The sequence below is a fragment of the Neopelma chrysocephalum genome, unplaced genomic scaffold, assembly GCF_003984885.1.
Source record: "Neopelma chrysocephalum unplaced genomic scaffold, ASM398488v2 Primary Assembly neopelma1_23, whole genome shotgun sequence".
Classification (NCBI taxonomy): domain Eukaryota; kingdom Metazoa; phylum Chordata; class Aves; order Passeriformes; family Pipridae; genus Neopelma; species Neopelma chrysocephalum.
In genome coordinates this window covers 11,228,260-11,243,618 of record NW_020897691.1, presented here as the reverse complement: position 1 = coordinate 11,243,618, position 15,359 = coordinate 11,228,260, and the positions used below count along the sequence as shown (strand labels likewise).

At 34.8% G+C, this 15,359-nt stretch overlaps 1 protein-coding gene across 11 annotated transcripts in view; it reads left to right on the top strand.

Annotated features, from left to right (window-relative positions):
• The window catches only part of QKI (QKI, KH domain containing RNA binding), a 157,811-nt gene that overhangs the window by 51,436 nt on the left and 91,016 nt on the right, over window positions 1-15,359 (top strand). For all 11 annotated transcript variants that reach the window (XR_003534823.1, XR_003534822.1, XR_003534818.1 and 8 more), the window contains exon 3: window positions 13,040-13,156. Coding sequence is in view for 8 of the 11 variants with exons in the window: in XM_027686865.1 (XP_027542666.1) it covers window positions 13,040-13,156 (117 nt within the window). In the remaining 3 variants the exon portion in view is untranslated. The remainder of the gene's footprint in view (window positions 1-13,039; window positions 13,157-15,359) is intronic.

Below are 15,359 nucleotides of genomic sequence, written 5' to 3'. Positions count from 1 at the left end.
GTTAGGTGATTTTTACGGTAGCTTTCCTTTGTTTTCTTGCTCCATAATGAGACTCTTGGAAACAGTTTGGTACTTGATTAAGTAGCTTGGAGTTTAATGATTAATTTAGAAAAAAAATTGTTTATGTTTGTAATAGATGAAAACATGAATGCTCTCAAAGGGTATAAACTTCATATATCTTAATCCCCATCTTTATTAGATATATAGAAAAGTAGTGTGATTTGTATTTGATTTTATATTTGATACACTTACAAAATGAAAGTTAATGTTTGAAAAAATTGGTGTTTAATTGCATAAAAGCGTCATATTTGACGTGTAACTTATAAGTATGGCTAATTCTTCTGCGTGCAGTAAAGACTGTTAGAATGTAGGCTTGAAATAAGTACAGTGCCTTAGCTAAAAGATTAATCCTGTTTAATATTGTTTGCTACTTCTTGTCTGAGATTTCTCCAGTTTCTTCTCAAGAACCTGTTTAGTTCTTCAACCCAAACTTAATTGTTCTTCCTGGCTTACAGCTGTCGGCTGACCCAAAAAAAAGTGAAGAGCAAACCCTCATTTATGGCTCTTTAGCAGGTGAACTGTTAATGAACAAGCCTTTCTGTTCTGTCTTCTGTACTTGTAGTAAGTGTCTGCGTTGTTGACAGCCTGGCTCTGGGTTGAACAGGTCCCTGAAAGAGGCTGTGGGCTAAAGACAGTGGAATTGTACCGCAAGTTAAAAGCCTTTAATGGAGAGGACTGTGCCAGTTTTTTGTTTTAAATGATCCTTGTCCAGCAGCCTAAACTGACATGGTGCAAAAAGATCAGGAAATTCCAAACCTCCTCTTCTTAGTGGGATTTGGTATTCCCTAAAGTTTGTTAGTGTTTGTAGAAGTGAGGTGTAGCCCAGCAGCTAAGTCTCAGCTTTTAGAAGACTGCAACAATGATATATGGGCCTCATTTGTCTTAATATTAAGAGCTGGATTTTTTTTCCCATAATAGGAGCAGATTCTCCATGTTACAGTAGTACTACCAGAGAGGTTTTCTATCATTTTGAGATGGTCTTGCATTAATTTATGTTTCTGTATATGTTTATGTTCTCTATGCTCAGTACTAAAATAGGTATGTGAAAGTTCAGTTGGACTGTATGTAGTAGGATGATGCACCAGATACGATTTTCAGGCCTTGAATAAAAAAGATTAGAGAGATTTAAACTGCTTTGCTCAGGGATTTTGATGTACTGTATTTAGTCAGATTTAGTTTTTTATATATCTCTGTATAGAGAGATGGATGACTGTGGAGCTATATACTACTTTGAAAATCTTCCTCTTGCATTTAGTGCCATTTCTGAAGTGCTGGTTGCCTTTTTTAATTACCACAACAGCTCTTTGTGGATCTTGATTTTGAATTCTGGAAGTTGTTTAGGTTAATGCCAATATTACCTGTGTGGTACATTATACAGAAATATGAGAATAAATGTCAGCAAAACTTAGCTTATTTAATAAACTTGCCTTTACGCCTTCTATCTATCTAATGCAAGTGCCGGTTGTTTACAGTATTAGGTGTTTTCCAGGTGATTTCATTCTGCACAGTAAAAACCAGAAGAACAAAGTTTTTATAGCTTTGTGTTAGAGGTCAGTAATTTGAGAGTTATTGTTAAATTCTCTCTGATTTTATAGTCTGTTTATCTGACTTACACTGCTTCTCTTTAAAGGAACTTAAGAGTGTAACTTCTGCAATGTTTTGAAGTTTCTTGACATTATAATGTAAGGTCTTCATAGCGGCACTCATTTTCACAAAAAATGTAGATCTCCCTTTGGGTTTGGATTACTTTCTAGCTTCCATCTGAAGGTTAGATAATAATCTAATGCCAAAACTATATGGTGGATTTTATTACAGAAAACTGAAAATGAAAAAGAACTTCTTATAGAATCCTAGGGCAGTAAAGCTCCTTAATAATCACCTAATTTTGAGCTAAATGGTAAATCTCTTGGCATAAATGTTTATATCTTGGGTTAGTTTTTAGAAAATGGAATTGAAGAAAATGTTAGTGTTAGATTGCGGTAATTTGCCAAATCTAGTAGGCTAAGATACTTATTTTTTGGTATGCTGTTAGGTAGACTGATCTTCAAATTGGCCAAAGAATTTGTAAATAAATGTTATTAGCTCTTTAGCAGCTAAGCTGGCAAAACAGTGCCCTGAAGATTAAAGATACTATCTTTGTGTTAATGTAAGGAAAAAAAAGCCTTTTTTTTTTTTCCCCCCACTGTTGATAACATGTGTATACATTGTGTTTAAAAAATAAAGGGGAATATTTTGTCCAGAGGAGCTGAAAATAGATTTTCTGGGAAGACTGTGTTATATTTTGTGGCTGAATGTGTGGATGAAAATTACGTTGGTACCATAGATAATGTTTTGAAGATACTGATTTTCGGATGTACGAGATTTACTATATCCTGAATTCTTATGACTACATTTTGATGATGAGTTCTGACAGATGCCTAGTTAAAACAGATAACAAAGGAAACTCCATGTTGGCTTCTCTGACTAGTTGTAATGCATTCAGTCAACTAGGTGTAGCTACTGCTGAGGCTCTGTCACATTCATTAGAATTCCAGTGCTAAAAATAAGTGTTATTTAGATAAATATCTAACTATCATTATAATATTTCATTAAAAATCTTCAATACCTGAATACCTGAACACCAAGTATTTAATGTGAATACTTGATCGTTTACTCAAGTCCTCATATAAAATGCGGGTTAGGAATTTGGAGAAAAAAGTTGCACACTTCAGTGTAGTACTTGTGGTTTGCTTAGTTTTTTTCTTTTAATCTGTGCTCTGAGATTTCCTTGTTCTTTAATCAAGAAAGCTGTATTACCATTATTAAAATGACCTGAGAAGCTAGCCTGATTTTTTTTTTCTCTTTTCCTTTTTTATAGACCTGATCTAATGTATTTACATGACGTTTGTAAAGCTGTTTGTCAGTTAAACACGGTCTCAAAGCTTTCAGCACAGAGGTTATTAGAGGTGAATATTGTGGATTTAAAGGATTTAGTAATTCATTCTAAATCCCAGCTATGCTTTTAAATGCATTTATTTTTTGCCTTTTTTTTTTTCTTTTTAAAGGAGCATTTTAAGCATTAGGATGTGGCCTGCTGGGTTAAAATGATATTTTGACATCACATAGATAGTCTGGTTTGTCTAGTTTACAGCTATGATTAGAAAGATTCTGAGCTTTTTGGATGATCACCATATCAGTGGCTGATATTCTGCTCAGCCAGGAACAAATGCAAATAATCTGGTAATTGGCAAGTCAACTCTACCAGCACAGCTAACATTGCAGAATTGTGGTATGTAAATTGTGGTGCCCTTCCAGTATGTGAAGGGGGGCCTACAAGAGGGCTGGAGAGGGACTTTTCACAAGGACCTGTAGGGGTAGGACAAGGGTAGTGGATGTAAGCTGAAAGAGGGTAGAATTAAATTAGATATTAGGAAGAAATTCTTTACTGAGGGTGGTGAGGCACTGGAACAAGTTACCCAGAGAAGCTGTGGATGCCCCATCCCTGGAAGTGTTCAAGGTTGTGTTGGATGGGGCTTTGAGCAACCTGGTCTAGTGGAAGGTGGTCTTACCCATGGCAAGGGTTTGGAATTAGATGATCTTCAAGTTTCCTTCCAACCCAAATGGTCCTATGATTTTATGAAATGAAATAAGTTGATATTTTAAGATGGTTATGTTGTTGTGGTGTCTTGGGGCTTTAAATGTATGGTAGTGCTTCATAAAAACAATTTAGTTTTTATTGTAGCAAGCAATATATCTGTTAAAATTTATCACCTAGTTAATGTAACCTCAGTTTTCTATCTGAAATTACGTGGTGTGTTGGAGTTTTTTTGACACATTCCAGAACATAATTGGAAGTAGTATTTAATTTGTTCAGTAATGTTATGATGGCAGAATACAGGTATTAGCAAAGAGAACTTTATAGTTTAGTAGGACTCAGGGTTGCCTTGTGGAAATTTAATACTTGTGATTCTTGTAACTAAAAAAATCAGTTTAAGTGAAAAAAATTTAAATTAAAAAAAATCCTGATTTGTCGTATTAAAAAAATCCTAAAAGTTCTTATTTATTGTACCACCTGTTTTAATGTTACTTAGAGAACATCACTAGTAAGAAACAGTAATAGACAAGCAGTTCTGAGGTAGACCAAACTGTGTGTTATGGTAATCCATCCTTTAAATCGTGAAAGATATATTCCTGATATCCGAGAAGGGAAGGCAGGAGTTCTTAATCCAGCAGGGAGAACTGTTGTTCATCACTGATTCTTTACTGTCTTATTATTAAAGCTTTACTGGCAAACATAGATAAATTGGTATCAGCATTTCTTATCAAAGACCTGTACAGTCTTTATATGGACAAGGTCTTTTTACTAACTGTCCAAGGAGTGTTAAATATTATGCTCAGTTTTGGTCAGCCAACTGACTTGCACCATGTGTGTGTTCATTCAAAAAATTTTATTCAATTCTGAACGTAATGTAAACAACTCGGTGTCTGAATTGTACTGATGCTATTCTACCAGCATTCTAGATGAGGCGAGTTAGAGGTTAAACAGCATTGAGACTGACTGACTCATGCATGCCATTCAACATAAATACCTTGGTACTTAGAACAGAGATTTAATTTGTTCTTCCCTGCTCCAAATAGTGCTTACTAGTAAGCTTGGTAAACTTCCTGGAGAACTTTCTTCTTTCTGAACATCCCATGGAATCTATACTGTTCTAATTGGCTTAAGAAGTTGTGCTTTAAAAATCCAGTTAAAAATAATGTAATTTAAAGGAATTTAACATGTTACCAAAATTGCTGCTATACTAACTGCATTATGTAATACCTAGGTTAAATCTGGGACAGAGTAATAGATATAGGTATTTGTATGGAGAGAACTCATTTACTCTTTGTTACCAGCTGAATTTTTCATTGTAACCTCTGAGATGTGTAATAGGCGAAACCTTTGCATTAATCGTATTCCTCCGGATGCTGGTATTTTTGTATAATATATCACAGACTTCAAAACACTGAATGTTAACTTTGCTCTTCTGCTGCACAAATGCTATGTTTTGGTGATATACTACAATTTATGTTCATATCCTTTGTTTTTGCATTAATACATATTTTACATACAGAAGTTTTTGAACTAGACTAAGCTGGTCTTACTCCCACAATAGTTATCTGTTCTTGCCCATAACAAGACAAGTTATTTTCTGCCTTTGATGTTGAAAAGTGATTGTGGTAACTGAATTAGGAACAAAAAACCCCCAAACTCTATAATTGTGTTAAAAAGTATCCAATGTACTAAATAAAGATGGAACCAGTCTTAGTGAATTACATATGTACTGAAAATTGTGCTTAACCACTTACTAAACTAGGAAAAAGATAAATCTTTTTATTATCTCCCTTCTTCACCAGTGGTAAAGGTTTTGCTTTTTTCTTTGTAACAACTCAAATTTTAGAGAATTGGAACTATTTTAAATATTTTAGCTGTAATGACCCTTTTAATAAATGTTGGGGATTAAACTGCTCGCACTTGAAATCATCTTGGAGGTATTTCAAATGATATTCTAGAGGTTTTGATTTTGTTAATCCAGCACAAAAGTACCTAACTGAAAATATGACAGATCCTAATTTTCTGAGGGTTGATATTCTGTGTTTTGTTCTCCAGTACCTTAAAGGTTTTATATTTGTGTTTAAGTGATGAAGAGATTATTTCATGATAATTTGCTTGTGTAAGTTGCTTACAGCACAACATTTCTAATTTACTGCTTAACTTCATCACTTAAATGCTTCAATAGTTCTCATTTGACTTTGATTGTAGTATTAGAATGGTGTATATCAGATACACACAGCAAATGTAAGTGGGTATATTTGACATAAGCAGATTATATGTGTCCTGCTGGTGTTCACTACATATGTACTTTGGCCTTTACTTGGTTTTTTGCTTAGAAAACATCCTGTATTTAGGGATGGAGGGAATGTTTCTCATTCATTCTTGTCTGCAGCATCTCTTCTGTTACCAGTAGTAGGTGGTTTTGGAAGAGATTTCGGGAAACAACTTCCCATGTTGTCACTAGCAGTCTTAACAACTACTAAAGTTGGTTTGTATGTAAAAATTAACTTCTAAATGTGGTTACTATTGTCTGTGTTCTCTGTATTGACAGATGATAATACCATCTGCTTTGTCAACCTCCTCTCCCTGTAAAATCTCATCACATAATCTATTTTTCTTAACTGTGCTAAACACTTGCCAAATTCCACTGGAGCATATTTAATCCTCAAAATACATGCTAATACAGTTAATGAAAGATTTCACAATTTCAAAATTATTGTATTTTTGAAACATTATACTTTTCCCACTTGTTTTCTTAAATGTATACAAGTGGCTGTTTCTGTAAACTTTGCCTTTGTTTCTAGCTAATCTACATTGTGGTCACTTAGCTGTGTTTGTAATGCACTTGGTTTTATTTGATTGTAATTCTTATTATTGTTTCAACAAAAGCTGTGTAGCTGTTTTCAGTTGTGGTAATTGTGGTGTTGGATCACTGAAAACACTTAAGGCATGGAATATATTTGAGGTTTTCTATTAATGTAATCTATTTCCTTAATCACAACCTATCAAAAATGTACTGGTGTCATCTTCTGTACGGGTTGAGCCAGTGATATTTAAAGAAAATACTTTTTACTGAAAGAAAGGGATGAGGACTGTAAATGTTAACTGAAAGACTATGTCTTTAATCCATCCTTGCTGTTATTTTGCTGTCAATTTTATTCATGGTCATCTTTAGTAAAGGAAAAAAAAATATATGTGTACATGTCTACATGTTAGTTCTCTTGAAACTGTGTGTCTTTTTGTGTACATACATGTACATAAATATACATAACCACAGATGTGCTTGTAAAAAACCTAACTAACCAAAAATCCCCAAAACTCCCAAAAAAACAAAAATCCCCAAAGTAACAACCGAAAAGCCAATTTTTTTTACAGAGTTGTCATTGTGAAAATGGTTATATGGTTATGATACGTTAATTGAATAAATATTGGAAAATATTATTGCTAGAAAGCATAAGCTGTGTAAGGTCAGGTAAATTGCGCATTTGTTTTTTCTTTTGCCCTACAAAATATTTCAGATTACTTTCTCAGAAATTCAGTCTCAAAGGTACCTATCTATATTATTATGCTACAAGCTTTATTTTCTTTATTAAACACTAAACTATCAAACTGAAAGTATACGATCTTATCTTCTTAAAGTTTAATATGCTATATTTTGTTTTCTAGTACCTCAAGTTGTTTTATACTTGGTTCAAGTTACAGGCTTTCAAAAAATCAAACCAACCATATGTGTCTGATTTTTTTTTTTTAAATTGTTATCTAAAACTCAGCTGAAAGCAATTCAAGCTTTTGCTAATAAATGCAGAAATATTTTATGGAAAAATGCCTGTATTACCAGTATCATAAACCAATATTCCTGTAAAAAGAAAGCAATAAAAAAAATCAAGCCTAAATTTACTAATTTTCTTGGGTCAGTGAAAGCTTTTACTGAGTTCTGAGTCTCGTTTCCTGAGTATTTGTTTTGTCAGCATAGTGCTATTTTTTATCTTCTGTGTTAATATTTCCAATTTAAGTTTGCGTATAAATGTTTCAGTTAAATGCACTAGCTGATTTTCTTCCTAAAATCCGTGCATGAAAATACATATTTGAATTTAATTGTATCTTTAAAAAATTTATTAATATTTAGGAGCAATGCTAATCTTACTCACAAAGAGTACTCCACATTAAACAAACATCATCGTGAGTGTCATATACATTCATCACGCTTTCTTTTGAATGCCTTTCCTTGTCTTGCAGTTCCTTTGTGTCTCTTCATTACTTCACTTCCATGGTTGGCACTTCAGCCTGTGACTGTCAGATTAAGTTATCTCCTAAATGGTCCTGGAATAAGGCTATTACAATCTGAAGACATAGAAGGTTTCCTCCGAAGTGGCTAAACTGACTGTCAACATTGCTGCTTAAGATAAAATAGCCAGATATTCTCCATTATAACATCAGTTTTCAATTGCATCTTAACCTTGACATGTTTTAACCCCTGAACTATGCACAGTCCTGGTCTCTAGATGCTTTTTATTTGGTGGGGAAAATCATATGAAAATGGAATGATCAAGAAAGATTGCTCTCCATATCTTTAAAAAGCAAACTAACCACCAGGACAGTTTGAACCACAGTTTTGGGATGCTTTAGTTTGTTTAATGTATCAGTGTGCAATCTGAAAGCTGACTTGGCTATGTAGAAGGCTGAGTATAAGATACAGTTTTCTCTTTTGATGAATATCTGCTTTCAGCTGGCAGAGTTATATCAAACATGTAACTGATTGGGGAAAAAATATGGATAAGGGAAGGGCTGGGCTGCTCTCTAACTGATTGAGAAGTCTGAAGTTTTTGTGTCCTGTTATGGTTAAAAAAAAAAGGAGTTAGTGAAATATAAAGGTAGTCTCAAAATGGCGAACTTGTTTTCATATATGACATAACTGTACTGAAGCTGATTTCTTCAGGCAGTTAAGAATTAGATAACATCATCAAGAGTGGACATTTATGGTTAGAAGTTCTCAGTTGTTGTAATTACAGTGGGTTTTTCAGGAAACCTTAGGATTTATGTGATTTTTCTAAGTTGGAGATCAGAAAGTGAGACCAAATGCCAGATTACTAGAAACAGACATATTGTAAAACATTAGTTATGAATCATTCGTAAAGAAAGAACTCATTTTTTTCTGTTTAGAATTTTTTCTGAATTTAGTTGCTTATTATTATGTCTTAAAATATCCTTAATTAAAGTCAACATAAAGTGTAGAGCATCTTTTGGTTTTAGTATAATGAGGAACTACTGAAGTTTTCTTGAGACTTTCTGTAAAATAATGTTTAAGCGCTGTATAAAAAGTACTCAAATGTGCATTGTACCTAAGGAACATAAAAGTTTTAAGAGTTTTCTTGATTTCCTTAAGTTGAAATAGACTTGAAGAATAGCTTGTTTTGGCTTTTGTCGAGTGATAAGTAACTAATTTTGCAAAGTCAGTGTTTAGTAAGTCACTGTAACATTTGCTAATAAGATGGTAGAATAAATCAGTTTTTAATTGAGTTAAATAGATGTTTAATCAAATGCATGTGCTTATGTTCTTTCTTGCTAGATTTGGATATTTCAATCAAATTAGATTTTTTTCAAATTCATCTGCAGTAATGAAGTAAAGTTTTTTTTCATCAGTTAAATTAGATATTGTCACTTTTTATTTTCATATTTCAAAGGAAAAACAAATAAAAAGTCACAATAGTAGTATGAAATTTAGTACTACTGGACTACCTCAAGTTCTTCACATTTTAACTCTTAAGAATGTTCCTTAAAACTACATTTCCCATACTGTAAAAACCAGACAAACTTCTTTGCAATCTCTTATTAATCAGCAGCTCTGAGTCTTTAGCATAGTTCATTCTTATTTTCCTTTACTACTTTTATGGCTGGTGAGGCATAGAAGGACTATGAAAGCACCCGGGCTACTTGGGAAATAGTTTTGCTATACATAGGGAATACAAGAAGTTTTATCAGGGAATTTCTGATGCAAGTGGAGTTGTTAGGTAGTGTGAATTCATTCACACATACATTCAAAGTAGTGCAGTCTTAAATTGGTCAAACTGATTTCTGAACCACTGCTGTTTTCTTTACTAGCAATTCTCTGGGGTTAAGGTGAATCCCACAGTGCTAGCCAAATGGAGAGTGGAAAAAGCTGTCAGAAATTAAAGGGAAATATTCTTAGCTTCGGCTCTGTTCAAATGTTAGAACAAGCAGCATTCCTTAGCACGGGTTCTTTTTTGGGAAACACAAAGTGATAAAGAGTGTGATTGGGTGAGAGTATGAGACAAAGAGCGTGAGAAATGTTGAGTTAGATGTTTAGAATGGTCTTTTGAATTTGTCAGATGTCTTGTTCTGATAATTCTGTTTGATAGTCTATCTGACCTGACAGGTTAAAGAAGCAGTAGCTGTGGATGCAACTAGGTTCTGACAAAACTTTTGAGACTGGCCAAGCAGAAGGCTTACTCTGTTTTGTGTTCCTGAGCTGTGGTATTGCTCATCACTGCTCTGTTCCTCTGACAAGAGAGTCGGAATTATTTTTTCTAATGAGTTCTGAACTAGGACTTTAAGATGGTTGTCTGAGGAACTGAATACTGACAGTGATCCATCGGTACAAAAACTAGGGGATCATTTGTTAAAGCAGTAATTGGCTTAATCTAAGATAATTGATTACTGATGAGTCAATTAAGACTGCACCTCAGGTGGGGTCCTGCAGAATTCTCCTTCATCTTGAATCTCTAACACATTCAAGAAAAACTTGGTTGGTAGGTTAAAAATATGCTTAAAAAAAGAAGTAAGTCATACCAAATGCTTTTAAAGATAGAATTAAAATTCAAAACTGTCTTGAAATTACTGTGCCTAAAGTCAACAATGTGGAATTCATTACACAAATGTTGAGCCCCCTTGTTGTAGGGGGACATAAGAGATGCATGTGAATACAAAAGTAGGGAAAAGTAGCAAGGCTAAGACTATTTGGGGTCAATGAATGTTGAAACAAACATAAGAACTGAATTTTTGGGGGAGCGAAAGAAGCAGCTTGAGATGTGCTAATAAGAATGTGGTTTATAAGATAATTGTTCTGAGTAACTTAACCTTGTTGAGGTCTCAGTTGAAGAATTGCCTTGCCTAGGCATCCTGCTTTTAGAAATGAAAAAATTGGAGGGCCTCAGATAGGTAATGAGAATGATCAGAGGATTGGAAGGAATAGCTATCCAAAAAGATTCAGGGGGTTTGTACATACAGTTTGGGTTAAGCTGCCTTGGAACAATTTATGAAGGTTCTGGAAAAGGAACTGGCGTAACATTTAACAGAATGTGTTGCATTTAAATCAGTGATTTCTCAACTAGAAATTCTAAATAGTGTTCAGACAACATATATAAAGTTGCAAACTTGAGAGTAATACAGATTCCTCCTTTTTTTTTTCTTAGTATACTACATTATTCTATTTAATTTTTTTAATGCAAATTATCTTTCTAACTGATTATTCTTTTAGTCATAATCCAAAATCATAAAACATTAGAGGCTGCTGTTTTTCTTTGGAGATAGAGGGTATAATAATCAGCTTGTGTGTTTTTTAAAAGATTGATTTAAAGTCAAGTTTGCAATATTATTTTATCATTACTGGTAGAATGGCATAGATATCTAAAGTTTTAATGTGCAGGAAGCACGGTTGTGGAGAAAGGCAAATAAGATGCTGTTTATGTAAGACAGTATAATTTTGATACAATATGTGAAATGCGTAACATGTAAGAATTTAATAATATTTCAAAGCTGAGCTTTATCGCTTGTAGCTAGTACATTGCTTTATCCAGTCTTAGTGAGCATTCCTTAATTTCTTCTGATTCACAGTTTTTTTATGTTCACAAGTTCCTGTAGTCTTTATTTCACACCCCACCACCCCCTGGCATTTGATTCAGACTTCATAATATGTCTTTGTTTTCTGAGCTTGCAATACTAAATAACTTAGGGAGTGTGTATTCCCTATGAGTAGTTTAGCTGCTGTGAAACATGGTTATTTTTGTTGGAAAACTTTAATTTGCTTCTGTTCATAATTTCTGCTCACTCCTAAATCATTTCTGGTCTTTTCAGTTTTATAAGGATTTCAAATATGTTGAATTGTAGTACTCCAGACCAATTTTAATTAGCTGAGGAAATGAAAACCAACAACTTCTTCACAATTCAATTGAATAGCTTTGTTTACCAGGAGCTGAAATATTGAGATTTCTGTTTATACTGCAGAGTTGCTGGTCTCTTAAAATCTTCTTTGAATTTGATGTTCAGTCTGAAATTTCTTAGTTTATCTATCCTTTGAGCGTGGTACTTCATCTTTGCACTGCAGTTGTCACAGGGTGCTGCTGTATGTTCTCAATGCTAGCATCACTTAGTGCCTTTTTATTTATGTCGTAACTTCCAGAATGTGTGATTGAAAATAATGAAAGGGAAAAAACCCTTGAAAATAATTAGGAAATAATGTTATGTATGGGTGGTATTACTGTGTTAAGTGTAGACGGGGGGCTGTCTTCTGAAGTTAGCCAATTAAACATGAAATACTTGCTTTATTTGAATGTACAACTGAGTAAATCATACAGCTTACAAAAAGTGCTTTTGTTGTGTTTGTATGTACACATATATTTTTATATAAATACATATTTTATATATATGTGTGTCTATATATACATGTGTATATATATATGACAATACAGTGTTTTAAAAAAAATGTTGCCCATGAAACCTAAAGTGAGAATGTAATTTGAGAAGCCCCATTTTGTTTTTATGAAGGAAATGCTATGGCATGGGTAGGTAAAGAAGGGTTTCTCTAGTTGTGCTTCCCAGATTGAGTCCACCAGACCAAAATGGAATGGTGAAAAAGAATGTTTTTTGCAGGTTCCTTAGGTGTGGGCAGGGAGCAATGAAATAGTGGGTGCAGAGGCCTTTCCTGAAGGTCCTGTGTCATTGTGGGACTGGACCTCCACCTGGCACCTGAGCTGTCCCCCCACACAGAAGTTGTGTGAATGTCTGGTCATGCAGCTGGGCCATGTGTGTTTCCGTGACGTGATGCACATTGTTGGCCTATGGATGAACATACCTGGCCAGTGGTTTGTAGTTTCTCTGAGAGCTCACAGAATATAATGATGAAGAAGTTAGGAATACCACTGCGGTACACTGCACAATGTTAAATTTGAAAGACCTAGTTTCACTTGAAACCTGTGTCCCCCAAAGTTGGGGTCACATAGATGTTTGATATATGAAGGCAGTAGTTTCTTCATTCTTCATCCTCAGGTGTGAACCCTGTGGTGTTCTAAACCATTAAACACCGATATTTTTAGAGACAGAAATACATCTTGTTAAATTTTTTATTAATTTTGTTTACTTGCTTTTATAGAAATATTTTTTTTTTTTCAGTTTAACTTTGTTGGAAGAATCCTTGGGCCCAGAGGACTAACAGCTAAACAGCTTGAGGCAGAAACAGGATGCAAGATAATGGTCCGAGGGAAGGGCTCCATGAGGGACAAAAAGAAGGTAAGCTCTTGAAGGGTAGCATAGCTTCAGATGCATAATTGTGTTTTCTTATGGAAGGTAAGCTCATGTCTCTCATTTTTACTTGTTGTGTTCTTACTATATGCTTTTTCATTATCTAGTGTCATTTACAGACTTAGTAAATAACACAAACTATCCTGAAAAAGTTAAATATGTCTGCTCCATAATGCTGCAATTGGAAGTCTAACTATCAATTATAAAGTATTCTTCAGTAATAGGTGACTTATAATTGTGTCATGTCTCACAAGGTAAAGGTAAAAATTGAATTTAAATGTATCTTTCTAAGAAAAAGCTGTTAACCTCAAAGGTGGTGTTAATAATAATTTTCTTGTGTTGAATTACCAAAGCAGTGATTTGTGCAACTAGTGTGGACTGAAAAAAAAAAAGTTTAATGTATTTCTGGCAGTCAGTTCTGTCTAAGTGAACCAAAAAGCACTCTGTTCCTGGTTTTGTTTTGTGTTCAGGTGGAGCTGCAGTGTAATTAGGGCTGTTCCTTGCCCCAATTATGTAGTGTGCTCCTCCCATATAAACTGCATGATAGAGCCATCCTGAATGTCAGGTTGCTCTTGTGGTAACTATTTTTTTAGGTTTATTTTCTAGCTACTTCCCTCCACCTCTGGCTCCTGCTGCTTGAATTATACCAACTTCTCCACTGCAGTTTTAAGTGTGTGCTTAACACGACTCTTTTCCTCTCTGTTCTCAGAAGTATTGTTTCTTTTGGTTCTTCTGTAGAAAACTCCCTCTCTTCCTTATCTGATCAGCCACATAGTGCATTCTCTTGATACGTATGTGGCACATACCAGTTAAAATAGAAAGCTAATGTCTGCCCAATTAAACATTTCTTTCTTCCAGAGCTTGTCACTGTAACTTTCAAATTTTGTTCGATGCCTCGTTTTCATAATATGCTGTAGTATTGTCACCACCCTTTCTCTTATTCTACCTATGACTATTTTGGATTTTGAGATTTCCAGCTTCTGAGCAAAGATCTAGTCTAACCTAGAGATGTTTTGGTTGTCTAGGTTCAGTAGAAGTAAGAGGATGTGACTATCTGTGTTTTTGTTAGATCTATAACAACCTTCATTCTTTGAATGCCTTTTATATTAAGTCCCACTGAAGATATGGCCAGCTAGCAATCATGTTCTGTTTCTACAACATCAGCAGGGCAGGCACTTAGGCAGCAACAGCCTGTATAGCACGTTTGTGTACCACGTCTTTCGTTATTCTCAGCTGCCAGCTGGGATAACGGCACCTTCCCCGAAATGTTACGTGTTCTGACCTATCCGTTCAACGTTCATGTAGGTCTTGGAGTTTGTGAAATGTCTGTTACAGAATCACAGAATGGTGGATGTTGGAAGGGATCTCTGGAGGTTCCCCCCTTCGAGCAGGGTCACTTAGAACAGGTTACCTGTGACCATGTCCAGATGGTTGTTACATTTAGTGTCCTCCCATCACTCTGCTTCGGAACCTGTCCTGTCCTGTGCAGAGTCATCTCTCTAGATAGCCTGGGCAGGTTTACTGTCTGGGGAAGTGGTATTTGTGGGCTGATTTCCTCCACTCTCCATACTTTTTTTTTATTATTATTAGTTTTTGACTGTTCAGAGGAGAATAGGCAGTGGGAGTTACTGGAGTTTTGTATTTAAGAAAAAGCTTAGAGGAACGGAGACCTTCTGAGTGAGTCATGTGATTTTTTTTTTTTTAAGTTCAGTAAGAAAAGCTATCTTCAACAAGGACAAGCATGGGAGATCAGTTGGAACCTTGTATACATTAAAAAGTACAAACTGATCCAGACAGCACTTGAATGCCCATTACATCTCCTAAGTTGGTTGTCTCATATTTTTGGAGTACAGAAGTTTGGAAGACAGAAGTTTGTTTGGAAGACAGAAGTTTTCTATCAACCTGCACCTCAGAAAGTCTCCCATCATTCCCATATCACCATTGGCGAATCAGAGCTCAAATCAGTCCAGCAGTTTAATTACCTAGGTAGCATAATCTCCTCAGACGGTAAGATTGACAGAGAGATAGACAACAGGTTAGCAAAGGCATATAGTGCTTTCAGAAAACTCCATAAAAGAGTCTGACGAAATAAACACCTGAAGAAAAGTACAAAGATCAGTGTTTACAGAGCCATAGTGCTGTCTACCTTTTATAAGGATCCGAATCATGGGTCATCTACCGCCACCACCTG